At 42.7% G+C, this 26,054-nt stretch overlaps 1 protein-coding gene across 1 annotated transcript; it reads left to right on the top strand.

Moving 5' to 3' along the window:
- The first annotated feature begins 5,297 nt into the window (after nucleotides 1–5,297).
- LOC145353007 (potassium-transporting ATPase subunit beta-like) lies at nucleotides 5,298–20,259 on the top strand. Its single transcript, XM_080203317.1, has 7 exons — nucleotides 5,298–5,409; nucleotides 8,837–8,965; nucleotides 12,888–12,992; nucleotides 15,995–16,191; nucleotides 17,885–17,941; nucleotides 19,911–20,006; nucleotides 20,098–20,259. Exons 1-7 carry the CDS (start codon nucleotides 5,298–5,300, stop codon nucleotides 20,257–20,259), a joined length of 858 nt encoding a protein of 285 aa, XP_080059443.1.
- The last annotated feature ends 5,795 nt before the right edge of the window (nucleotides 20,260–26,054 follow it).

The following is a 26,054-nucleotide window of genomic DNA, read 5'->3' as shown; positions in this document are numbered from 1 at the left end:
AACCATTCTTGTGAACCTTGCCTGCACCAGGGGAGCTGGAGGCCTTAGTGGTATTATTGTTGGACAATTAATCCAGAAATTCGGCTAATGTTCTGAGGATCCAGGTTCGAATCTCACCATGGCAGATGGTGAAATTTGAATTCAGTTAAAAATATCTGGAGTTAAGAATTTACTGATGACCATGAAACCATTGTCGATTATCATAAAAACCCATCTGGTTCGCTAATGTCCTTTAGGGAAGGAAATCTGCCGTCCTTACCTGGTCTGGCCTACATGTGCTACAGCACAGCAATGTGGTTGACACTCAATAGCCCTCCAGGAGCAAATAGGGATGGGCAATAAATGCTGACCAACCAGCAAATAGTGTGTCCCACTAATGAATAAAAAAAACTCCAAATGCTTTTGTATCCTTTATGAAGTGTGGCACCCAGTACTGGATTTAATACTCCAGTTGAGACTAAACTGGTGTCTTATTCAAGTTCAACATAACTTCCTTGCTCTTGTTCTCTATGCCCATAAAAGGCATGGTGGCACATTGGTTAGCACTGCTGCCTCACAGCACCAAGGACTCGGGTTCAATTCCAGCCTTGGGTGGCTGTGTGGAGTTTGCACATTCTCCCCGTGTCTGCGTCGGTTTCCTCCAGGTGCTCCGGTTTCCTCCCACAGTCCAAAAGTTAGGGGGATTAGCCATGCTAAAAAAAATTGTTCCTTAGTTGTCCCAATATGTGTAGGTTCAAGAGATTAGTAGAGTAAATATGTGGGGTTATGCGAATACAACCTGGGTAGGATGGTCTATCAGAGAGTCAACGCAGATGTGAGGGGCCAAATGGTCTCCTTCTGTATTGTAGGGTTTCTATGATACTAATACTGTATGCTTTATCATAGACTCTCAGCTGTCTACCAAGTGAAGCGATGATGATTGCACTGAGGAGAAGCTAAGAATAGCTCAAGTCCACCCACAGGAAGGGAAATGACCTGGGTGGTAGTACCTGCTGTACAACACTCAACCTATCAGACAACATCTGGAAAGGATAGCTAAGTTTTCATGTCTGAAACAGCTTCCTGAATGTTTCCAGGACTGATGGTTTGAGTTGCCCAGCATCTGGCTAGTTTTACAGGTTTTATTTGGTAATACCAGCTTTCGGAATGTTGCTCCTTCTTCAGGGTTGTATTTACAAACAGGGCATACGTAGACACAAACTCAGTTTACAAGATAATGGTTGGAACGTGAGTCTTTACAGGTAATCAAGTCTTTACAGGTACAGACAATGCAAGTGGAGAGAGGGTTAAGTACAGGTTAAAGAGATGTGTATTGTCTCCAGACAGGGTAGTTAGTGAGATTTTGCAAGCCCAGGCAAGTCATGGGGGTTACAGATAGTGTGACATGAACCCAAGATCCCGGTTGAGGCCATCCTCATGTGTGCGGAACTTGGCTATCAGATTTTGCTGGGCAATTCTGCCTTGTCATGTGTTGTGAAGGCCGCCTTGGAGAACGCTTACCTGAAGATCAGAGGCTGAATGCCCGTGACCACTGAAGTGTTCCCCAACAGGAAGAGAAGACTCCTGCTTGCTGTTCATTCATCCGTTGTCATAGTGTCTGTATGGTCTTGCCAATGTACCATGCCTCAGGACATCCTTTCCTACAGCGTATCAGGTTGGCAACATTGGCTGAGTTGCAAGAGTATATACCATATATCTGGTGGATGGTGTTCTCACGTGAGATGATGGCATCTGTGTCAATGATCTGGCACATCTTGCAGAGGTTGCTGTGGCAGGGTTGTGTGGTGTCGTGGTCACTGTTCTCCTGAAGGCTGGGTAGTTTGCTGCGGATAATAGTCTGTTTGAGGTTGTGCGGTTGTTTGAAGGCAAGAAGAGGGGGTGTGGGGATGGCCTTGGCGAGATGTTCATCTTCATCGATGACATGTTGAAGGCTCCAGAGAAGATGTCGTAGCTTCTCTGCTCTGGGGAAGTACTGGACGATGAAGGGTACAGTGTGGCTGTAATATCGGTGGTACAGAGGGGCACGGGAGTCACACTGTCACAACCTGGATTCCCAATACTTGAGTCATATTCAGCAAATCTTGTCGTTTGTGGACTGTGTAACATGGCCAAGAAAACTGACAAATTGTTGTAAAATCCCAACTATTGCAAAACCCCACTCATGATCTTCAAGGACGTCCTTGATCTGGTTTGGTCTACACATGACTTTAGTCCCACACTGTGTAGTTGGCTCAGTGCTTCTTGGAGCAAGGAGGGATGGATATTAAATGCCACCCTTGCCAGTGTCACCTCCCAAGACACATTTGTTTTAGAAGGGAATGAGTTGGCTGAAAATTAAGGCCAGGATTCAAGTACTGGAATGGGTGGGTGAAAGGTATGAGGAATATTCAGAGTGGACTTGTACACGGGAAAGTATGAGTGTGTGCGATGATCCAGTTTAATAAGCATTCCACTGAAAGATGTAACATCCCGAAGGCAGAAACATACGGAGATCTTGTCTAAAGTAGATGATCTTGCATTTTCACACGCTAAACTCTATCTGCCATAACTTTGCCCACTCACTTTGTCTTTACTCCCTGCTCCCACACACACAATTTCCTGGGTATTTTAGAGCCACCCTCAAATTCGAAATGCAGCTTCACATTTCCATGCCCAAGGAGAAAAGCTGGTCCTTGTCAAACACAGTAAGAAGTCTGACAACACCAGGTTTAAGTCCAACCGATTTATTTGATAGTAAACTCACTAGCTTTCGGGGTTTGTCCCTTCGTCAGGTGAATGGAGAGTTCTGGCCTCAGACAGAGCATATAAAGCACAGACAGTTTACAGATTACCGATTAGAATGCAAATCTTTACACTTAACCTGCTGTTCAAGTCCTAAAGAGGCCAACGATGTGAGTGGAAGGAGCACTGATCACAGGTTAAACAGCAACATCTTTGCTGTCCTGCACATCTGCACAGGGGAAACATAAGAATATAATAAGAACATAAGAAATAGGAGCAGGAGTAGGCCATCCAGCCCCTCGAGCCTGCCCCGCCATTCAATAAGATCATGGCTGATCTGTCGTGGCTCAGTTCCACATTCCCGCCCTCTCCCCATAACCCTTAATCCCCTCTCTTATCAAAAACCCATCAACCCGCGTCTTAAAAATATTTAGCGAGGCAGCCTCCACCACTTCAACAGGCAGAGAATTCCAGAGATTCACCACCCTTTGAGTGAAGAAGTTCCTCCTCAACTCCGTTCTAAACCGCCCCCCCCTTTATCTTGAGGCTGTGCCCCCTAGTCCTACTGTCCTTTCTGAGCGGGAAGACATGAGCAGGAAGTCACCACCGTTCTTGCCCACGCTGTGAGGTTGCCATCGGATTCCAATGGGAGCTACAGGTGTCCATCTAGGGTGTGAATGGAGGAAGCAAAATAGATCCTCCCCATCACCTCAACGGCTAAGCCCATTTTTACACCCAACATTGGAAGTCAACCATTCCTCCTTTCGGGCCTTCAGTTCCAAAGGTCTGCCAGTTCCGAGGAGTTATTCAAGCTCAGTGTTCTTCCACCTTGATTGAATGTAGCAGTCAGTTCCTCCTTGGCCTATTTTCACCCAGGCAAGTCACAGAGGGTGCCTCGGATAAATTCTCCTTCCTTTCCTCTGCTCACCGTTGGGCAAAGAGGTGCCAGTTTGCAATTCACGCCACCTAGAGCTGTGGCGATACATTGTTTATTCTTGGCTCGGACTGCTGCCACTGGGGTGGAGGGCGTGCAAGTTTGAAGGTAGTGGGTGGGCTGCCAATCAAATAGACTGCTTTGTCCTGCATGGTTTCGAGCTTCTTGGGTGTTGTTGGAACTGCACTGACCCAGGCAAGTGGAGAGTGTACCATCACACTCCTGAGTAGCGCCTTGTCGATTCATAGCATTCCTACATGCAGAAGGAAGCCACTGAGCCCATCAAACCAGCACCAACTCTGAAGAGACCCTCTTGCCCTGCCCTATCTGTGTAACCTCCCAGAATGAGATGGTGGAGAGGCTTTGGGAAGTCAGTAATGAGTTACTCACCATAGGAGTCCCAGCCTCTGACCTGTTCTGGTAGCCATAATATTCATATGGCTTGTCTACTTCAGCTTCTGGTCAATAGTAAAAAGTCTCACAACACCAGGATAAAGTCCAACAGATTTATTTGATAGTACAAGCCACTAGCTTTCGGCGAGTGGGAGTTCTATTCACAAATAGGGCATATAAAGACACAAACTCAATTTACAGAATAATGGTTGGAATGCGAGTCTTTACAGGTAATCAAGTCTTAAAGGTACAGACTATATGAGTGGAGAGGGGGTTAAGCGCAGGTTAAAGAGACGTGTACTGTCTCCAGCCAGGATAGTTAGTGAGATTTTGCAAGCCCAGGCAAGTCGTGGGGGTTACAGATAGTGTGACATGAATCCAAGATCCTAGTTGAGGCCACTCTTAGAACTCCCACTCACCTGATGAAGGGGCAGCACTCCGAAAGCTAGTGGCATGTGCTACCTGTTGGACTTTAACCTGGTGTTGTGAGACTTTTTACTGTGTTTACCCCAGTCCAATGCTGACATCTCCATATCAATAGGTAACCTCCAGGATAATGATGATGGGAGGGTCAGTGGTGATAATGCCATTGAATGTCAAGAGGAGATGGTTAGATTCTTTAGATGGTCATTGCCTGGCACTTGTGCAGTATGAATCTTGCTTGCCATTTCCACCAAACTAAACTGTGACAACACTGTTTACTTAGTGCTTTCTGGGGTCATGTTTGCTCCTAAGCAGTGAGTGACACTGAGCAATTAGTTGCTTCTGTAAATGGCCACCGTGCAGAACTCGATAGTGGGAATTTCATTGGTTCTCACCTGCGTACCATGCCATCTGCTGCATCATGGTACAAAATGTCTGGCACCAATTAACCCCCCAGCGCCCCCACAATGTCCTCGGTTTGTAAGTGAATGAAACAGAACCAGTGTGAATTTAGTTTACATTAAAATCTTCAAGCATGATAAAGTTATCACCTCTTGTGTCAGAGGAATGTTATGAACCGAACATAGGTTTTGGAAAGTTGCTTACATGAGCCCAGTTTAGTTATTAACATTTGCACCAATCTAAACAGTGCTGATATCTTTGGAATGCTATTAACTCCTGTCACTAACGCAATTGGCTAAAACTCTGCGTTACCACGTCACCACGATAAAGGGTAGCAGAGTTTTCCCACCCTCTCCCAGCTCCTTCATTCATTCTGCAACGCATCTAACATCGGCCCATTTGGGACAGTAACTCACTGGGGAAAATGGCTACCTTCAGTGAAAAGAAGACATGCAACCAACGCATGGAAGAATTCAAACGCTTTGTCTGGAATCCAGACACAAAGGAGTTAATGGGACGAAAACTGAAAGACTGGGGTATGTGAAACCACGGGACAACTCATGGATGGCATCCGGGGACAATCAGTTAGCAAACTCTTCACGGGCACAGAATGCAAGAGGAGAAAGGCAATGATGAGTTCATACAAAGCACTGGTTAGCCTACAGTTAGGGGACTGTGGTCTGTCCGTTATAGAAAGGAAATTAAAATGACATATTGAGAGTGTACACTAGGATCATGCCAGGGTAAGGAAAATATAATTGTCAGCACAGAATTGACCTGCGAAGGGTTGTTTTGGATTGACTGGGGAGAGAGTAGGCAGTGGGATTAGTTTGGGATTGATACAGGACTATGGGGAGAGAGTGGAGCAGTGAGATTAGTTTAGGATCAATATAGGCTGTGGGGAGAAAGAGGCTCAGTGTGTTGTGTTATGGACTGATACAGGGCTGTGGGGAAAGAGTGGATCAGTAGCATCGGTTTCAGATTAACACAGTGTTTTGGGAAAAGAGTGGGGTAGTGGCATTACTTTGGGATTGATCCAGGGTTATGGGAGGAAATTGGGGCAGTGGCATTAGTTTGCGATTGACACAGAGCTATGGGGAGAGAGTGGGCAGTGAGATTAGTTTTTCATTGATACATGGCTAAAGGGGAGAGAGAGTGGGCAATGGGATTAATTTTTCATTGATACATGGCTAAAGGGGAGAGAGTGGGCAGTGGGATTAATTTGGAATTGATACAGGGCGATGGGAGAGAATGGGGCAGTGGGATAGACTGGGATTGCACTATTCCAGAAAGAATTGGTACAGTCAGTGTGCCAAATTTTGCTGTAACGTTCAGTGGTTTCAATGATGAACGATAAAGCTTGCTGATCTTTCAGTGTTATCCACTTTGTCTGAAAATCTTTAAGTTAAAGCAGCCTTACAATCAATTCAGCACAGTAAGCAATTTGACAAGAATTAATCTCAAACTTTGATAATCCATTATGATTCCAGGTAACAACCTCTTAAGTCTTCTAATTAACTTATTAATAAGTTTAATAATTAATAATTTATCTATAGAAATCTGACAATTAACATAAAGCTTTAGAAATGTGAATGGGACAGCACAGCGGCAGGGTGATTAGCACTACTGCCTCACAGCGCCAGGACCCCACGTTCAATTCCTGGCTTGGGTCACTGTCAGTGTGGAGTTTGCACATTCTCCCCGTGTCTGCGGGGGTTTCCTCCGGGTGCTTCAGTTTTCTCCCACAGTCCAAAGATGTGCATGTTAGGTGGATTGGCCATGCTAAATTGTCCCTTAGTGTCCCAAGTGTGATTAGCAGGGTAAATACCTGGGGTATAGGGGTAGGACGGGGGAGAGGGCTGGGGTAAAATGCTCTGTCAGAGAGTTGATACAAATTCGATGGGCCAAATAGCCTCCTTCTGCACTGTAGGGATTCTTTGATTCTATGATCAGGGTTGATTTTGGTCACCAAATGCTCTTTTATACAAGATCCTGCTCTTTATTTCATTAAAAAAATGCAGGTTAGGTGGATTGGTCATACTAAATTGCCCCTTAGTGTCAGGGTGACAAGTAGGATAAATATGTGGGGTTACAGGGATAGAGAGGAGACAGGGATTGGGTGGGGTTGGTGCCGAATGGGCCTCCTTCCGTAGGGATTCTGTGCGAGAAGTTCATTCTGCTGCAACATCAGAGAATACTTTTGCAGAGAATTATTCTTTGTCTTTTTTAAAAATCCAATTATGCCATGGAGTTTTTGGTCGGCAGTGATTCACACCCACTACTAACTTTGGAGAAAGTCGCCTAGAAAGATTTAGTGCACACTACGGCACCAATTTCCCCCCAGTGTTACATCAGTTCGATTCTGGCGCCACCTAGAGGCGATCTCTGGCTGCCCAGCAAGCATGTGGCCAATCAGATTGAAGAATCCTTAGACAGTAGACCAGAAAATATAGAGTGTAGATTGCCAATCATTGTACCATGAATAAAGCTTGGGACATACACATGGGATTATGGTAGAATCTGAAGTATCATGAACAAAAATCTTAGTTATGATTTTAAACACCATTGGAATATTTATCATGGAGTTTATCAAGGCTGATACCAGAGTTGAGGGGGTTGAGCTATGAGGAGAGGCTGAATAAACTAGGCTTGTACTCGTTAGAGTTTAGAAGAATGAGGGGAGATCTCATTGAGACGTATAAGATGATGAATGGGATGGATAGGATAGAGGTGGAGAGACTCTTCCCGCTCAGAAAGGACAGTAGGACTAGGGGGCACAGCCTCAAGATAAAGGGGGGGGCGGTTTAGAACGGAGTTGAGGAGGAACTTCTTCTCTCAAAGGGTGGTGAATCTCTGGAATTCTCTGCCCGTTGAAGTGGTGGAGGCTGCCTCGCTAAATATTTTTAAGACGCGGGTTGATGGGTTTTTGATAAGAGAGGGGATTAAGGGTTATGGGGAGAGGGCGGGAAAGTGGAACTGAGCCACGACAGATCAGCCATGATCTTATTGAATGGCGGGGCAGGCTCGAAGGGCTAGATGGCCTACTCCTGCTCTTATTTCTTGTGTTCTTATGTTCTTATGTAATTCAGGGAGTGTTGTTCCAGTCTCCTAAGATTAGCGTTTCTGGGCCAAGGGAGTATGTTTAGCAGTAACCCTAACTTAAAAACCTCACTCAGCTTAACTCATAAATATAAAAGGGAAGGTCTCTGATTAGGTGGAGAGATTTAATGACAAAAGGATTTGCAATGCAAGACCAAAGACAAGGGACAAGTAAAGCAAACAAACACGGATAGAGGAGGTGGGAATGACAACACAGTTGGTGTCCATAGAAGAGAAAATGCCAAAACCAGCAATAAGGAAAGAAGCCAAAATAGGAACGGAGAGCAGCATCTGAAATTGTTGACCCCACTGAATGCTGTAAAATGCGCAATTGAAATATGAGGTGCTGTGCGTCAAGCTTACATTCAGCTTCATCAGATGAGTGTGGTAGGCCAGGACAGAGGGATATCCAATAGAGTTGCAATGCTTTTTACAGCAAGAACAAAAGTCCACATTAAAACTCGGATTCTGCAATGGTGGACCGAGAAGAGAGCAAATTCCCCTACTTCCACATTTAACACTGAAATGTGCCAACACCGGAATAGCTGTCAGTTTCATACAAGAATGAGATTGAACAATTACAGTTTTATCCTTAACGGAAGCACAAATTCCAGGCTATTAAAGATTGCAAGTGGCAGGTCCTATCAGAATCAAAGAAACTGGAATTTCAACTGAGAAGTCTCAGAGTTTGAACAAGGCTACAGAATCATAGTGGAGAAGTTCCTGCAGCTTTAAACAGATAGAGGTAAGGACAGGAGGAGGCTTCAATGCAGTGGTAGACAGTGGTCAGGCTGAAAACACTGTTGCTATGATGTGTATCCATTACATTTATTTTCATATAACACTTTGTTCCTCCTCTCTTAGTTTTCATCAGTTTGTACTATGCGGCCTTCTACGTTGTGATGTGTTTATTGTTCGCTCTGGCATTGTTTGTACTGTTGTACACGACAGATCCATACACACCGAAATATCAAGACCAGCTCAAAACACCAGGTAAGATGCAACAATTCATTTATGAAATGGTCACTGTGCCTCACTGTGTAATATTCAGCACTGTGTAATGGTCAGTGTGTCTCACTGCGTAATTTTCAGCACTGTGTAATGGTCAGTGTGACTCACTGCGTAATTCTCAGCACTGTGTAATGGTCAGTGTGACTCACTGCGTAATTCTCAGCACTGTGTAATGGTCAGTGTGACTCACTGCGTAATTCTCAGCACTGTGTAATGGTCAGTGTGTTTCACTGCGTAATTCTCAGCACTGTGTAATGGTCAGTGTTCTCATTGTGTAATTCTCAGCACTGTGTAATGGTCAGTGTGTCTCACTGTGTGATTCTCAGCACTGTGTAATGGTCAGTGTGTCTCACTGTGTGATTCTCAGCACTGTGTAATGGTCAGTGTGTCTCACTGCGTAATTTTCAGCACTGTGTAATGGCCAGTGTGTCTCATTGTGTAGTTCTCAGCACTGTGTAATGGTCAGTGTGACTCACTGCGTAATTCTCAGCACTGTGTAATGGTCAGTGTGTCTCACTGCGTAATTTTCAGCACTGTGTAATGGTCAGTGTGTCTCATTGTGTAGTTCTCAGCACTGTGTAATGGTCAGTGTGACTCACTGCGTAATTCTCAGCACTGTGTAATGGTCAGTGTGTCTCACTCTCTGATTCCCAGCATTGTCTAATGTTCAATGTGTCTCACTCTGTGATTCTCAGCACTGTGTAATGGTCACAGTGTCTCATTGTGTGATTCTCAGCACTGTGTAATGGTCACAGTGTCTCATTGTGTAATTCTCAGCACTGTGTAATGGTCACAGTGTCTCATTGTGTAATTCTCAGCACTGTGTAATGGTCACAGTGTCTCATTGTGTAATTCTCAGCACTGTGTAATGGTCACAGTGTCTCATTGTGTAATTCTCAGCACTGTGTAATGGTCACAGTGTCTCATTGTGTAATTCTCAGCACTGTGTAATGGTCAGTGTGTCTCACTGTGTAATTCTCAGCTCTGTGTAATGGTCAGTGTGTTTCACTGTGATTCTGAGCACTGTGTAATGGTCAGTGTATCTCATTGTGATTCTCAGCACTGTGTAATGGTCAGTGTGTCTCATTGTGATTCTCAGCACTGTGTAATGGTCAGTGTATCTCATTGTGATTCTCAGCACTGTGTAACGGTCAGTGTGTCTCACTGTGTGATTTTAAGCACTGTGTAACGGTCAGCCTCACTGTAATTCTCAGCATTGTGTAATGGTCAGTACGTCTCACTGTGATTCTCAGAACTATGAAACGATCAGTGTGTCTTACCATGTAATTCTCAGCTCTGTGTAATGGTCAGTGTGTCCCACAGCGTGATTGTCGGCATTGTGTTATGGTCAGTGTGTCTCATTTTGTAATGCTTAGCACTGTGTAACGGTCAGTGTGTCTCACTGCCTAGTTCTCAGCACTGCGCAATCGTCAGTGTGTCACACTGTGATTCTCAGGACTGTGTAACAGTCAGTGCATCACACTGATTCTCAGGATTGTGTAATGGTCAGTGTGTCACACTGTGATTCTTAGGACTGCGTAACAGTCAGTGCATAACACTATGATTCTCTGCACTGTGCAACAGCCAGTCTGTTTCACTGTATAATTCTCAGCACTGTGCAACTGTCAGTGTGTCTCACTGTATGATTCTCAGCACTGTGCAAGAGCAAGTATGTCTTATTGTGTGGTTCTCTGTAATATGCAATGGTCAGTGTGTCTCACTGTGTGATTCTCAGCATTGTGTAATGGTCAGTGTGTCTCAGTGTGTGATATGTAGCACTGTGCAACAATCAGTGTGTCTTACTCTGTAATTCTCAGCACTGTGTTACGGTCACTGTCTCTTAGTGTGTGATTCTCAGCATTGTGTAATGGTCAAGGTGTCTCACTGTAATTCTTAGCACTGTGAAACAGTCAGTGTGTCTCACCATGTAATTCTCAGCACTGTGTAACGGTCAATGTGTCTCACTGTGTAATTCTCAGTATTTTGTAACAGTCAGTGTGTCTCACTGTGAGATTCTTGGCACTGCGTAACAGTGGGTCTCAGTGTGTGATTCTTAACACTGTGTAATGGTCAGTGTATCTCTCTGTGATTGTCAGAACTGTGTAACAGCCAGTGTGTCTCATTGGCACTGTTAATGGTCAATGTATCTCACTTAATTCTAAGCACTGTGTAATGGTCAGTGTGTATCACTGTGATTCTCAGCACTGTGTAATATTCAGTGTCTCTCATTGTGTGATTCTCAGCACTGTGCAAGGGTCAGTGGTCTTATTGTGTGGTTCTCAGTAATATGTAATGGTCAGTGTGTCTCACTGTATAATTCTCAGCCCTGTTTCATGGTCAGTGTGTCTCACTGTTTAATTCTCAGCACTGTATAATGGTCAGTGTGTCTCACTTTGTGATATGTAGCACTGTGTAATATTCAGTGTGTCTTACTCTGTAATTCTCAGGACTGTGTCATGGACACTGTCTCACTGTAATTCTCAGCACTGTACAACTGTCAGTGTGTCTCACCATATAATTTGTGGCACTTTGTAACGGTCAGTGTGTCTCACTGTGATTCTCAGCACTGTGTAACGGTCAGTGTGTATCACTGTGATTCTCAGCACTGTGTAACGGTCAGTGTGTATCACTGTGATTCTCAGCACTGTGTAACGGTCAGTGTGTATCACTGTGATTCTCAGCACTGTGTAACGGTCAGTGTGTATCACTGTGATTCTCAGCACTGTGTAACGGTCAGTGTGTCTCACTGTGATTCTCAGCACTGTGTAACGGTCAGTGTGTATCACTGTGATTCTCAGCACTGTGTAACGGTCGGTGTGTCTCACTGTGATTCTCAGCACTGTGTAACGGTCAGTGTGTCTCACTGTGATTCTCAGCACTGTGTAACGGTCAGTGTGTATCACTGTGATTCTCAGCACTGTGTAACGGTCAGTGTGTCTCACTGTGATTCTCAGCACTGTGTAATGGTCAGTGTGTCTCACTGTGATTCTCAGCATTGTGTAACGGTCAGTGTGTCTCACTGTGATTCTCAGCACTGTGTAACGGTCAGTGTGTATCACTGTGATTCTCAGCACTGTGTAACGGTCAGTGTGTCTCACTGTGATTCTCAGCACTGTGTAATGGTCAGTGTGTCTCACTGTGATTCTCAGCACTGTGTAATGGTCAGTGTGTATCACTGTGATTCTCAGCACTGTGTAACGGTCAGTGTGTCTCACTGTGATTCTCAGCATTGTGTAACGGTCAGTGTGTATCACTGTAATTCTCAGCAATGTGTAATGGTCAGTGTGTCTCACTGTGATTCTCAGCATTGTGTAACTGTCAGTGTGTATCACTGTGATTCTCAGCATTGTGTAACGGTCAGTGTGTATCACTGTAATTCTCAGCAATGTGTAATGGTCAGTGTGTCTCACTGTGATTCTCAGCATTGTGTAACGGTCAGTGTGTCTCACTGTAATTCTCAGCGATGTGTAATGGTCAGTGTGTATCACTGTGATTCTCAGCACTGTGTGATGGTCAGTGTGTCTCACTGTGATTCTCAGCATTGTGTAACGGTCAGTGTGTCTCACTGAAAAGCTGCAGCATGCTACGGTGCAGAGGGACCTGGGGGTCCTTGAGCACGAATCGCAAAAGCCCAGTCTGCAGGTGCAGCAGGTGATCAAGAAGGCGAAAGGAATATTGGCCTTTATAGCGAGGGGGATAGAATATAAAAGCGGGGCAGTCTTGCTGCAACAGTACAGGGCACTGGTGAGGTGGAAACACTCCATCTTTCATACCAAAACTAACATTCTTCCATTTCTGGTATGATTTTGCCCATTGAATTCTTCTTTTGAAAAGATGAGATGATTGCTCCCTTTGAGAATATTAGCAGTCAGTTTACATTGTGTTCTATTTAACTCTGTTCCAGGTGTGACAATAAGACCGCAACCAAAAGATTTGAAGATCTCTTTCAATGTGTCAGAACCAAAATCCTGGAAATGGTACGCCAGCACTCTTCAACATTTCCTTTCCGGTAAGAGCAAGCACACAGGACCAAGTACATTGATAGAATTGGAATTTCGGATGGATTGACCTTTGGCCAACTTTAGGCCAAAGAGCTGACAGGATTCCGTTGTTAATGTGGATTCACGTGCTCCTCTGGTAAACTTGCATATAAACATACCAAACCCATACATCCTGTACCCTCGCCCATCATAAACATCCTGTACCTTAACCAAACCTAAACATCCTGTATCTAACCAAACCTATACATCCTGTACCGTAACCAAACTGATACATCCTGTACCCAAACCAAACCGATACATCCTGTACCGTAACCAAACTGATACATCCTGTACCCTAACCAAACCTATACATCCTGTACCCTAACCAAACCGATACATCCTGTACCGTAACCAAACCGATACATCCTGTACCCTAACCAAACCGATACATCCTGTACCCTAACCAAACCGATACATCCTGTACCCTAACCAAACCTATACATCCTGTACCCTAACCAAACCGATACATCCTGTACCGTAACCAAACCTATACATCCTGTACTCTAACCAAACCGATACATCCTGTACCCTAACCAAACCTATACATCCTGTACCCTAACCAAACCGATACATCCTGTACCCTAACCAAACCTATACATCCTGTACTCTAACCAAACCTATACATCCTGTACCCTAACCAAACCTATACATCCTGTACCCTAACCAAACCGATACATCCTGTACCCTAACCAAACCTAAACATCCAGTACCTTAACAAAACCTATACATCCTGTACCCTAACCAAACCTATACATCCTGTACCTTAACTAAACCTATAATCCTGCACCCTAACCAAACCTATACATCCAGTACCTTAACAAAACCTAAACATCCTCTACCCTAACCAAACCTATACATCCTGTACCCTAACCAAACCTATAATCCTGCACCCTAACCAAACGTATACATCCTGTATCTAACCAAATCTATACATCCTGTATCTAACCAAACCTAAACATCCTGTACCCTAACCAAACCTAAACATCCTGTACCCTAACCAAACCTAAACATCCTGTACCCTAACCAAACCTATACATCCTGTACCATAACCAAACCTATACATCCTGTACCCTAACCAAACCTATACATCCTGTACCATAACCAAACCTATACATCCTGTACCCTAACCAAACTGATACATCCTGTACCGTAACCAAACCTATACATCCTGTACCCTAACCAAACCGATACATCCTGTACCGTAACCAAACCTATTCATCCTGTACCCTAACCAAACCTAAACATCCAGTACCTCAACAAAACCTATACATCCTGTACCCTAACCAAACCTATACATCCTGTACCTTAACTAAACCTATAATCCTGCACCCTAACCAAACCTATACATCCAGTACCTTAACAAAACCTAAACATCCTCTACCCTAACCAAACCTATACATCCTGTACCCTAACCAAACCTATAATCCTGCACCCTAACCAAACGTATACATCCTGTATCTAACCAAATCTATACATCCTGTATCTAACCAAACCTAAACATCCTGTACCCTAACCAAACCTATACATCCTGTACCATAACCAAACCTATACATCCTGTACCCTAACCAAACCTATACATCCTGTACCATAACCAAACCTATACATCCTGTACCCTAACCAAACCCATACATCCTGTACCCTAACCAAACCGATACATCCTGTACCGTAACCAAACCTATACATCCTGTACCCTAACCAAACCGATACATCCTGTACCCTAACCAAATCTATACATCCTGTACCATAACCAAACCTATACATCCTGTACCCTAACCAAACCCATACATCCTGTACCCTAACCAAACCGATACATCCTGTACCATAACCAAACCTATACATCCTGTACCCTAACCAAACCCATACATCCTGTACCCTAACCAAACCGATACATCCTGTACCGTAACCAAACCTATACATCCTGTACCCTAACCAAACCGATACATCCTGTACCATAACCAAACCTATACATCCTGTACCCTAACCAAACCCATACATCCTGTACCGTAACCAAACCGATACATCCTGTACCATAACCAAATCTATAAACCCTGTACCCTAATGAAACCTAAACATCCTGTACCCTAACCAAACCTATGCCAAACCTATACATACTGTACCCTAACCAAACCTATACATCCTGTATCTAACCAAACCTATACATCCTGTACCCTAACCAAACCTAACCATCCTGTACCCTAACAAACCCATACATCCCGTACCCTCACCAACCTATACATCCTATATCCTGTCCACGGTTCTCCCTCCATGAATTACGTTCCTAGTTGCATCTCAAAACCTAGGCTTTTTTCATTCATTTATCCTTGCACTGCCAAACTAACCAATCACTTCCTGGCCTCCAGACTAACCAATCACATCCTGACCTCCAGACTAACCATTCTTTGCAGTTACGTACCACAATATAACCAGGATTTCTTCAGCTCTCCGTGAACTCCGGCAGATCCCAATCAAACAGCCCAAGGTCAGGTTCTGTTTTGGTGTCAGTGGTAGGACAGGGTTTGTTACATGCCAGTCATCCATTGACTCTGTCTACACTTCCCACTGCCTCGGCAAAACAGCCAGCATAATTAAAGATCCCGGACATTCTCTCTTCCACCTTCTTCCTTTGGGAACAAGGTACAAAAGTCTGAGGTCATGTACCAACCGACTCATGAACAGCTTCTTCCCTGCTGCTGTCAGACTTTTGAATGGACTTACCTTGCATTAAGTTGATCTTTCTCTACACCCTAGCTACGACTGTGACACTACATTCTGCACTCTCTTGTTTCCTTCTCTATGAACAGTATAGTTTGTCTGCGTAGTGCGCAAAAAACAATATTTTTCACTGTTTGTTAATATACGTGACAATAATAAATCAAATCAAACGTGTACACTCACCCTCTGAATATTTTAGCACACTGGGTAACCACTATGTCACCCTCCCTAGTCTGATTCCTCTCTTTTTCCCCCTCAGCCTATAACGAATCCGTGCAAGCCAAAACCAACCGCAACTGCACCAGTGGGAACTATACTTTCCAAGGAGGTTATGGCCCTAATTCGAAATACTCCTGCCAGTTCATTCGGGAGACTCTGAAGAATTGCTCTGGGCTCGAAGATCCCACCTTTGGGTACAAGACTGGTCAACCCTGCGTCCTCATCCGAATGAATAGGGTATGTCTGATTGCAAAGGAAGAATTGTCATTCCTGCATCACCTTTCATAGCCTCAGGACATCCGAAGACAGCGATGTACTTTCTGAAGTGTAGTCACTGCTGCAAAGTAGGAAGTACAGCAGCCAGTTTGGCCACTGCAAGCTCCCAGATACAACCGTGAGCTAGATGGGCAGCACAATAGCACAGTGGTTAACAATGCTGCCTCACAGTGCCAGGGACCCAGGCTCGATTCCCAGCTTGGGTCACTGTCTGTGCAGAGTCTGCACATTCTCCCCGTGTCTGCTTGGGTTTCCTCTGGTTGCTCCCAAAAATGGGCGGGTTAGGCACATTGGCCATGCTAAATTGCCCCTTAGTGCTCCAGGATATGTAAGTTAGAGGGATTAGTGGGGTAAATATGTGGGGGTACAGGGATAGGGCCTGGGTGGGATTGTTGTTGGTGCTAACTCGATGGGCCAAATGGCTTCCTCCTGCCCTGTAGGATTTCTATAAATGAGCAAGTCATTTGTTTTGGTGATTTCGGTTAAGGGCCAGGCTGCTGTTCTACTTGGAAATGGTGACATGGAATCTTTCACATCCATCTGAGTGGGGCCATTGGCCCTCTGCTTAATGTCTCAGCAAAAGGCAGCACTCTCTCAGTACTGGCCTTTCAGCCTGGCCTCTGCTCTCTGGGGTGGAACTTGGTGCAGGATATCACCAAGTGGCTACAAATCCTCTGAAGATTCACACAGCGAGTGGTTAGGATCTGGAATGTACTGTCTAAGAGTGTGGTGGAGACAGAGTCACACAGCAAGTGGTTAGGATCTGGAATGTACTGTCTGAGAGTGTGGTGGAGACAGATTCACACAGCGAGTGGTTAGGATCTGGAATGTACTGTCTGAGAGTGTGGTGGAGACAGATTCACACAGCGAGTGGTTAGGATCTGGAATGTACTGAGTGAGAATGTGGTGGAGAAAGAATCCCCCCAGATTGGTTAGGATCTGGAATGTACTGTCTGAGAGTGTGGTGGAGACAAATTCACACAGCGAGTGGTTAGGATCTGGAATGTACTGTCTGAGAGTGTGGTGGAGACAGATTCACACAGTGAGTGGTTAGGATCTGGAATGTACTGTCTGAGAGTGTGGTGGGGATAGATTCACACAGCGAGTGATCAGGATCTGGAATGTACTGTCTGAGATTGTGGTGGAGATAGATTCACACAGCGTGTGGTCAGGATCTGGAATGTACTGTCTGAGACTGTGGTGGAGATAGATTCACACACGGAGTGGTTAGGATCTGGAATGTACTGTCTGAGAGTGTGGTGGAGACAGATTCACACACAGAGTGGTTAGGATCTGGAATATACTTTCTGAGAGTGTGGTGGAGGAAGATTCGGTTATGGCTTTCAAAAGAGAGTTGGATTATTATCTGAAGAGGAAAGATTTGGAGACCGATAGAGAAAGAGGAGGAGGGGGATGAAATAGGGTGCGCTGACCTATCAGAGAGCTGGCATGCACACAGTAGGCTGCGTGGCTTCCTCCTGTGCTGGAACCATTCTACGATTCTTTGAACATAAGAGCGTGGAGTGCCACCAACAGAGCTACAGCTAATAAAAATCCAGATTAAATCACTGGAATATGCTCCAGTTTACATAATCAATAATCTGAAACATCTGAACGATCAAGTCCAACTAACCAACTCTTATTGGAATTTCAGATTATCAACTTCTTGCCTGGAGAAGGAACTATCCCAAATGTTACATGCAGTGTTCTGGTGAGTATCAATGGACAGGGGGGCCCTCTTCTGTTCAAATTCGTGGATTTAATGAGGCCAAAACCAATCAGTCAATGAAAGTGTTTGTGTAACGCAGCAGCAGTGAGAACAGGAAGTCACTCTTACCAATGTTCAAACACTTTTAGCTCAAATTCAATTCATAATAATTCATTCTTTCTGTCACTCCTTCAAGACAATCAGTAAGATTGGCAAAGCATGAGATTTCCTTTTGGTGTCAATCTTACTTATTCAGTTCATAGATATTTTTCAGTTGCATCTTCTGAGTAAGGATTCCATTACCTTTTGTACCATTTGGAACGGCACAGTGGTTAGCACTGCTGCCTCACAGCGCCAGGGACCCGGGTTCAATTCTGGCCTCGGGTCACTGTCTGTGCGGAGTTTGCACATTCTTCCTGTGTCTGTGTGGGCTTCGTCCGGGTGCTCCTGTTTCCTCCCACAGTCCAAAGATGCGTGGGTTAGATGGATTGACCCTACTCAATTGCCCCTTAGGGGCACTAGCTCAGGTAAATGCATGGGGTAATGGGGATAGGGCCTGGGTGGGCTGTGGACAGTACAGTCTCACTGGGCTGAATGGCCTCCATCTGCACTGTAGGGATTCTATTCTAGTCTGTGCGATATTGTGAACTTGGAATTGTAAATTGTCACAGGGCCTTTATCTCTACAACTAAGTAGTTAGTGAACTCGGTGCTGTAACTTTTCATAGGGCAGAGTTATTGCCGAGGTCAAGTGCCTATCAGTTTCTACTCTCTCGGCCCAATTAATGGGGGATTCTCTCCAGTTCAAGGCAATTGCTTCCCTACTAGAAATTTCTGTCAACCTCTTTCTCCGACTCATCTTTAAGGAGCTTTAGGCAGCTTCCTATGGTCATCGAGCTTTTTACGGCACAGAGGCAGATCATTCAGCCCATCAAATCCGTGCTAGCTCTCCATAGATAAATCCACCCACACCCATTCCACCATCCTAGCTCTGCAAGTGCTCACCTGGCTTCCTTTAAGAACCACCTATCAGCTCTGCCTCCATTACCCTCATGGGCAGCGGCTTCCAACTCATTAACCCTCGCTGTGTGAAAATGTCCTTCCCCACAGCCTGCCTCCACCATATGCCTTGCCCAAAACCCTACGAACTGGGTCATCAGCCAGTGGGAGCAACTTCTCTTTGTCTAATGTAAACCTGTCTTGATCTTGAACACCTCGATCAAACCTCCTCTCAATTTCCTTTGCTCTAAGAAGGACAACCCCAAATTCGCCAAAAGTAATCTTGTAACAAATCTCTACCTCCCCCATCCCTGTAACCATTCTGGCACCCTCTCAAGGACACTCACATCCCTCCTGAAGTGCGGGGACCAGAACTGCTAGCAATACTTTAGTTGCGGCCCAAGCAGAATTTTATAAACATTATAAACATTAAAATGGCGGCACGGGCTCGTTGGGCCGAAGGGCCTGTTTCCTGTGCTGTATCGTTCTTTGTTGTTCTTACTCTGTTAAGCTTTCTTTCTCTCTTACTTCTATGCCTCCAGTCACAAAGCGAGTTCTATTCAGTTTCTCGTCAGTTGCTACTTCTGACTCTTGTGTGATCAATTTACAACTTGGGACTTACTGTCAAAGGACAGTAAGAAGTCTCACAACACCAGGTTAAAGTCCAACAAGTTTATTTGGTAGCAAACGCCACTAGTTTTTGGAGCTAGTAGCAGTTGCTACCAAATAAACCTGTTGAACTTTAACCTGGTGTTGTGAGCCTTCTTATTGTGTTTACCCCAGTCCAACGCCAGCATCTCCACATTATGTCAAAGGATATACAGGAGAATAACCAACCATTTATATGCTGATTGAACATATGTCAGTAAATGCAATTCCTTAAAGGAAATTCCCTTTTCAAATCATAATCATTTTGCAGTGAAATGCCTGAATTAAAAGTCATATTAATCAAAGATTCCTGCTTTTAACAACAGCATGCCTACCCGGAAAATATCGGAAATCTGGCATTTTATCCTGAAAACGGCACCTTTGACCTGTCATATTTCCCTTACTACGGTAGACAGCCACAGGTATGGAGTTCTCATTCTAATTAAGAAGGATTTTTCACATTTACTCTCCTTGGTCTATTGCATAGAACAATCCTTGCTTCTTTCTCCACAGCCAAACTACACCAATCCTTTAGTTGCGGTGAAGTTCTTGAGTCTGAAAAAGAACAAAGAACTTGAAATTGAGTGCAAGATTAATGGCCCCGGAATCATCAACGACAACCCCTACGAAAAATTCGAAGGAAGAGTGATCTTTCACCTGGATATCAAAAAGTGAACATGAGCCTCATGTGTTTTCTGTATATTTATATCATGAGCTGCGCTGCACAGAATGTAGAGAAAGTTTTAGATGAGTTATTTTAGTGCAATATGCCCTCGTTTCTATCTATAGTTAAAGATTCTTTAATATTATCTCTATCCTAATGAAAATGTATTACATATATATAAACATGCATGTGCCAAGTGTATATTAGAGTGATGAAAGTTTTGGCACTATCTCCGACACACTTGATTTTGAAAAGATAACTGCAGTACCTGTCAATGCTTGCAGGTGGTAGTGTTGTGTGATTTCTTTCCAAAGTTAAATATCACCTAATCTTTTCTCCACCTCTTTGTTCTTATTTTCTTTCTCCCTCCTCTCTCTCCTTCTGCCTCTATCTCTGTGTCTCCATCTCCCATCTTCTACCTACCTTCCCCATCCTCCTCACTCATCTTCACATTCTCTCATTCCGCCATGCGCCTCTGTCTTCCCAACTCCACCTCCATCGTCCTCTCGCTCTCTGCCCCTTTCTCCAGCTGAGTCTGGTTGCCTGCCCCACCCTACCCTCTAACCCTGCTTACTCTGAGCACTACGCCTTGCAAAATTGAATCGTAGAGTGATCCCAACGCGGAACAAGGCCTTTCGGCCCATTGTGTCAACGCTAGCCCTCTGCAAAAACAATTCAGCTGGTCCCACTCCCCTGCCTTTCCCAGTGACCCTGAAAATCTTCTCTCCTCTGACAATTGTCTAATTCCCTTTTGGGAGGATGGATCTGCCTCCACCACACTGTCAAATCCTAATCACTCACTGCGTAAAATAGTTTATCCTCATGTTGCCTTTGGTTCTTTTGTCAATCATATCAATACACGTCCTCTCAACTTTCTCTATTTAAGGAGAACAGACCCAGCTTGTTCAATCTTATCTGCAAAACTGAAGTCTCTCCACCCTGGAAACATTCTTGTTAATCTTTTCTCTAATGCCTTCATATCCTTTCTAAAGTGTGGCACCCAGAATTAATCCTGTAACTGAGATTGGGTCAAGGCTTTAGAAACCTCCAGCTTAACCACTTTGCTTTTGTACTGTGTGGCCCTATTTAAGGAGCCCCAAATGGCTTATTCACAATGTGAATTCATCCTGCAGTGTCTTGTACCTCAAGTCCCTCTGCACCTGCAAACTCTTTACAATTGTACCCTCTATTCTATATTATCTCTCATCATTCATGCATCATTTCACTGCTTTAAATTTCATTTGCCAACTTTCCACCACAGTGTCTAGGTCTGCTTGAAGTTCATCGCTAAACTCCTCGCTATTCATAACACTACAGTGTGTTGCCATTTGCCAATTCTTCAAATGTGCCCTGAAACACCCAAGTTTTGCTTAATATTTCTGGAGGAACGTCATGTTCGAATACTGACCTCTGGATGACTCATGTAGACCTCCTCCCAGTCTGCAAATTACACTCTGTTTCCTGTCAGCCTGCCAACATTGCAATCAGTGTCTACCACTTTTATTCCATGGCCTTGAACCCTGCTGCCAAGCCTGTAATGGGGACATTTTATCAAAGACCTTCTGAAAGTCCATGTACACCACATCATTCGCTTTACCTTCAACAACATCAATAAACTCACTCAAATGAGTTGAACACAATTTTCCTTAACAGGTCTGTGCTGGCTTTCCTTAGCTAATCCACATCTGTCCAAGTGACTTAATTTTGGCTCAAATTATTGCCCCTTAAAGACCTTCCTATCAGAGGTCAAACCAACTGGTCTGTAGCTGCTGAGTTTATCTTTACAGCTTTTATTGAACAAGAGTATGACTTTTGCAATTCCTCAATGCTCAGGCACTGCCCCTGTATCTGAGGAGGATCGGAAGATTATGGCTACTTTTAAAATCCCTGCAGGTTGAAAGAGGCCATTTGGCCCATTGAGTCTGCACTGACCACAATCCCACCCAGGCCTTACCCCCATATCCCTACATATATACCCACTAATCCCTCGAACCTACGCATCTCAGGACACTAAGGGGCAATTTTAGCATGGCTGATCAACCTAACTCGCTCGTCTTTGGACTGTGGGAGGAAACCGGAGAACCCGGAGGAAACCCACGCAGACACAAGGAGAATGTGCAAACTCCACACAGACAGTGACCCAAGCCAGGAATTGAACCAAGGTCCCTGGAGCTGTGAAGCTACAGTGCTAACCACTATACTACCCTGCTGCCCGCATGGTACCCCAACTATTTCAATCCTTGCCTCCCTCAGTACCCTCAGATGAATTTGATTTAACTCTGATGACTTGCCAGCCTTTCGAATTCCTCTGTCAGTTTTGAACCTGATGTGGATGTGCCGGCGTTGGACTGGGGTAAACACAGTAAAAAGTCTGACAACACCAGGTTTTAATCCAACCGACTTATTTGATAGTAAACTCAGAAGCTTGAATTAAAATGATATCACTGATCTTTCACTGTCAATTGGTCAAAATGCCGGATCTCCCTTACTAACAGCACTGTGGGTATTCCTACAACAGATGGACAGCAGTGGTTCAAGAGGGCAGCTCACCAAACTTTTCTCAAGGGCAATATAGGGATGGACTAAATGTTACACAGTACAAATACAAATGCTGCTATCCTGTGAATGAATGAAAATGATGTGGGTATGCCGGCGTTGGACTGGTGTAAACACAGTAAAAAGTCTGACAACACCAGGTTTTAGTCCAACCTATTTATTTGATAATATACTCGCAAGCTTTCGGGTTAGCCCCTTCGTCAGGTGAATGGAGAGTTCTGGCCTCAGACAGAGCATATAAAGCACAGACAGTGTTGTGTCTGTGCTTTATATGCTCTGTCTGAGGCCAGAACTCTCCATTCACCTGACGAAGGGGCTAACCCGAAAGCTTGCGAGTATATTATCAAATAAATAGGTTGGACTAAAACCTGGTGTTGTCAGACTTTTTACAATGAATGAAAAGACAGATCATACATGTAGGCACAGGGTGGGGGTTTGGGGGAGTGTTGTGCATAATGCAAGAAGGCTGGCAAGCACAGCAGAGATTGCTACAGTTCTTGACCGACACAGTTGAACTATAACTTTTGATATGTGATTCAGTTATAACATCAGAGAATGATTCAGTTATAACATCAGAGAATGATTCAGTTATAACATCAGAGAATAATTCAGTTATAACATCAGAGAATAATTCAGTTATAACATCAGAGAATGATTCAGTTATATCATCGGAGAATGATTCAGTTATAACATCAGAGAATGATTCAGTTATATCATCGGAGAATGATTCAGTTATAACATCAGAGAATGATTCAGTTATAACATCAGAGAATGATTCAGTTATAACGTCAGAGAATAATTCAGTTATAACATCAGAGAATAATTCAGTTATAACATCAGAGAATGATTCAGTTATAACATCAGAGAATAATTCAGTTATAACATCAGAGAATGATTCAGTTATAACATCAGAGAATAATTCAGTTATATCATCAGAGAATGATTCAGTTATAACATCAGAGAATGATTCAGTTATAACGTCAGAGAATAATTCAGTTATAACATCAGAGAATGATTCAGTTATAACATCAGAGAATGATTCAGTTATAACATCAGAGAATGATTCAGTTATTACATTAGAGAATAATTCAGTTATAACATCAGAGAATAATTCAGTTATATCATCAGAGAATGATTCAGTTATAACATCGGAGAATAATTCAGTTATAACATCAGAGAATGATTCAGTTATAACATCAGAGAATGATTCAGTTATAACATCAGAGAATGATTCAGTTATTACATTAGAGAATAATTCAGTTATAACATCAGAGAATGATTCAGTTATTACATTAGAGAATAATTCAGTTATAACATCAGAGAATAATTCAGTTATATCATCAGAGAATGATTCAGTTATAACATCAGAGAATGATTCAGTTATAAAATCAGAATGACTCAGTTATAACATCAGAGAATAATTCAGTTATAACATCAGAGAATGATTCAGTTATAACATCAGAGAATAATTCAGTTATAACATCAGAGAATGATTCAGTTATTACATTAGAGAATAATTCAGTTATAACATTAGAGAATAATTCAGTTATAACATCAGAGAATAATTCAGTTATAACATCAGAGAATGATTCAGTTATAATATCAAAGAATAATTCAGTTATAACATCAGAGAATAATTCAGTTATAACATCAGAGAATGATTCAGTTATAACATCGGAGAATAATTCAGTTATAACATCAGAGAATGATTCAGTTATAACATCAGAGAATGATTCAGTTATTACATCAGAGAATAATTCAGTTATAACATCAGAGAATGATTCAGTTATTACATTAGAGAATAATTCAGTTATATCATCAGAGAATGATTCAGTTATAACATCAGAGAATAATTCAGTTATAACATCAGAGAATGATTCAGTTATAACATCAAAGAATAATTCGGTTATAACATCAGAGAATAATTCAGTTATATCATCAGAGAATGATTCAGTTATAACATCAGAGAATGATTCAGTTATAACATCAAAGAATGATTCAGTTATAACATCAAAGAATAATTCAGTTATATCATCAGAGAATGATTCAGTTATAACATCAGAGAATGATTCAGTTATAACGTCAGAGAATGATTCAGTTATTACATCAGAGAATGATTCAGTTATAACATCAGAGAATAATTCAGTTATAACATCAGAGAATGATTCAGTTATAACATCAGAGAATGATTCAGTTATAACATCAGAGAATGATTCAGTTATTACATTAGAGAATAATTCAGTTATAACATCAGAGAATGATTCAGTTATAACATCAGAGAATAATTCAGTTATAACATCAGAGAATAATTCAGTTATAACATCAGAGAATAATTCAGTTATATCATCAGAGAATGATTCAGTTATAACATCAGAGAATGATTCAGTTATTACATTAGAGAATAATTCAGTTATAACATCAGAGAATAATTCAGTTATAACATCAGAGAATAATTCAGTTATAACATCAGAGAATGATTCAGTTATAACATCAGAGAATAATTCAGTTATAACATCAGAGAATGATTCAGTTATAACATCAGAGAATAATTCAGTTATAACATCAGAGAATAATTCAGTTATAACATCAGAGAATAATTCAGTTGTAAAACCAGAGAATGATTCAGTTATAACGTCAGAGAATGATTCAGTTATAACATCAGAGAATGATTCAGTTATTACATTAGAGAATAATTCAGTTATAACATCAGAGAATGATTCAGTTATAACATCAGAGAATGATTCAGTTACAAAATCAGAATGACTCAGTTATAACATCAGAGAATAATTCAGTTATAACATCAGAGAATGATTCAGTTATAACATCAGAGAATAATTCAGTTATAACATCAGTAATGATTCAGTTACATAATCAGAATGACTCAGTTATAACATCAGAGAATAATTCAGTTATAACATCAGAGAATGTTTCAGTTGTAAAACCAGAGAATGATTCAGTTATAACATCAGAGAATGATTCAGTTATATCATCAGAGAGTAATTCAGTTATAACATCAGAGAATGATTCAGTTATATCATCAGAGAATAATTCAGTTATATCATCAGAGAATGATTCAGTTATAACATCAGAGAATGATTCAGTTATAACATCAGAGAGTAATTCAGTTATAACATCAGAGAATGATTCAGTTATATCATCAGAGAATAATTCAGTTATATCATCAGAGAATGATTCAGTTATAACATCAGAGAATGATTCAGTTATAACATCAGAGAATGATTCAGTTATA

The sequence above is a fragment of the Carcharhinus amblyrhynchos genome, chromosome 15 (genome assembly GCF_965287045.1).
Source record: "Carcharhinus amblyrhynchos chromosome 15, sCarAmb.v2.hapA, whole genome shotgun sequence".
Classification (NCBI taxonomy): domain Eukaryota; kingdom Metazoa; phylum Chordata; class Chondrichthyes; order Carcharhiniformes; family Carcharhinidae; genus Carcharhinus; species Carcharhinus amblyrhynchos.
Note: the sequence above shows the minus strand (reverse complement) of the source record. Positions and strands in the feature narration are given on the sequence as shown.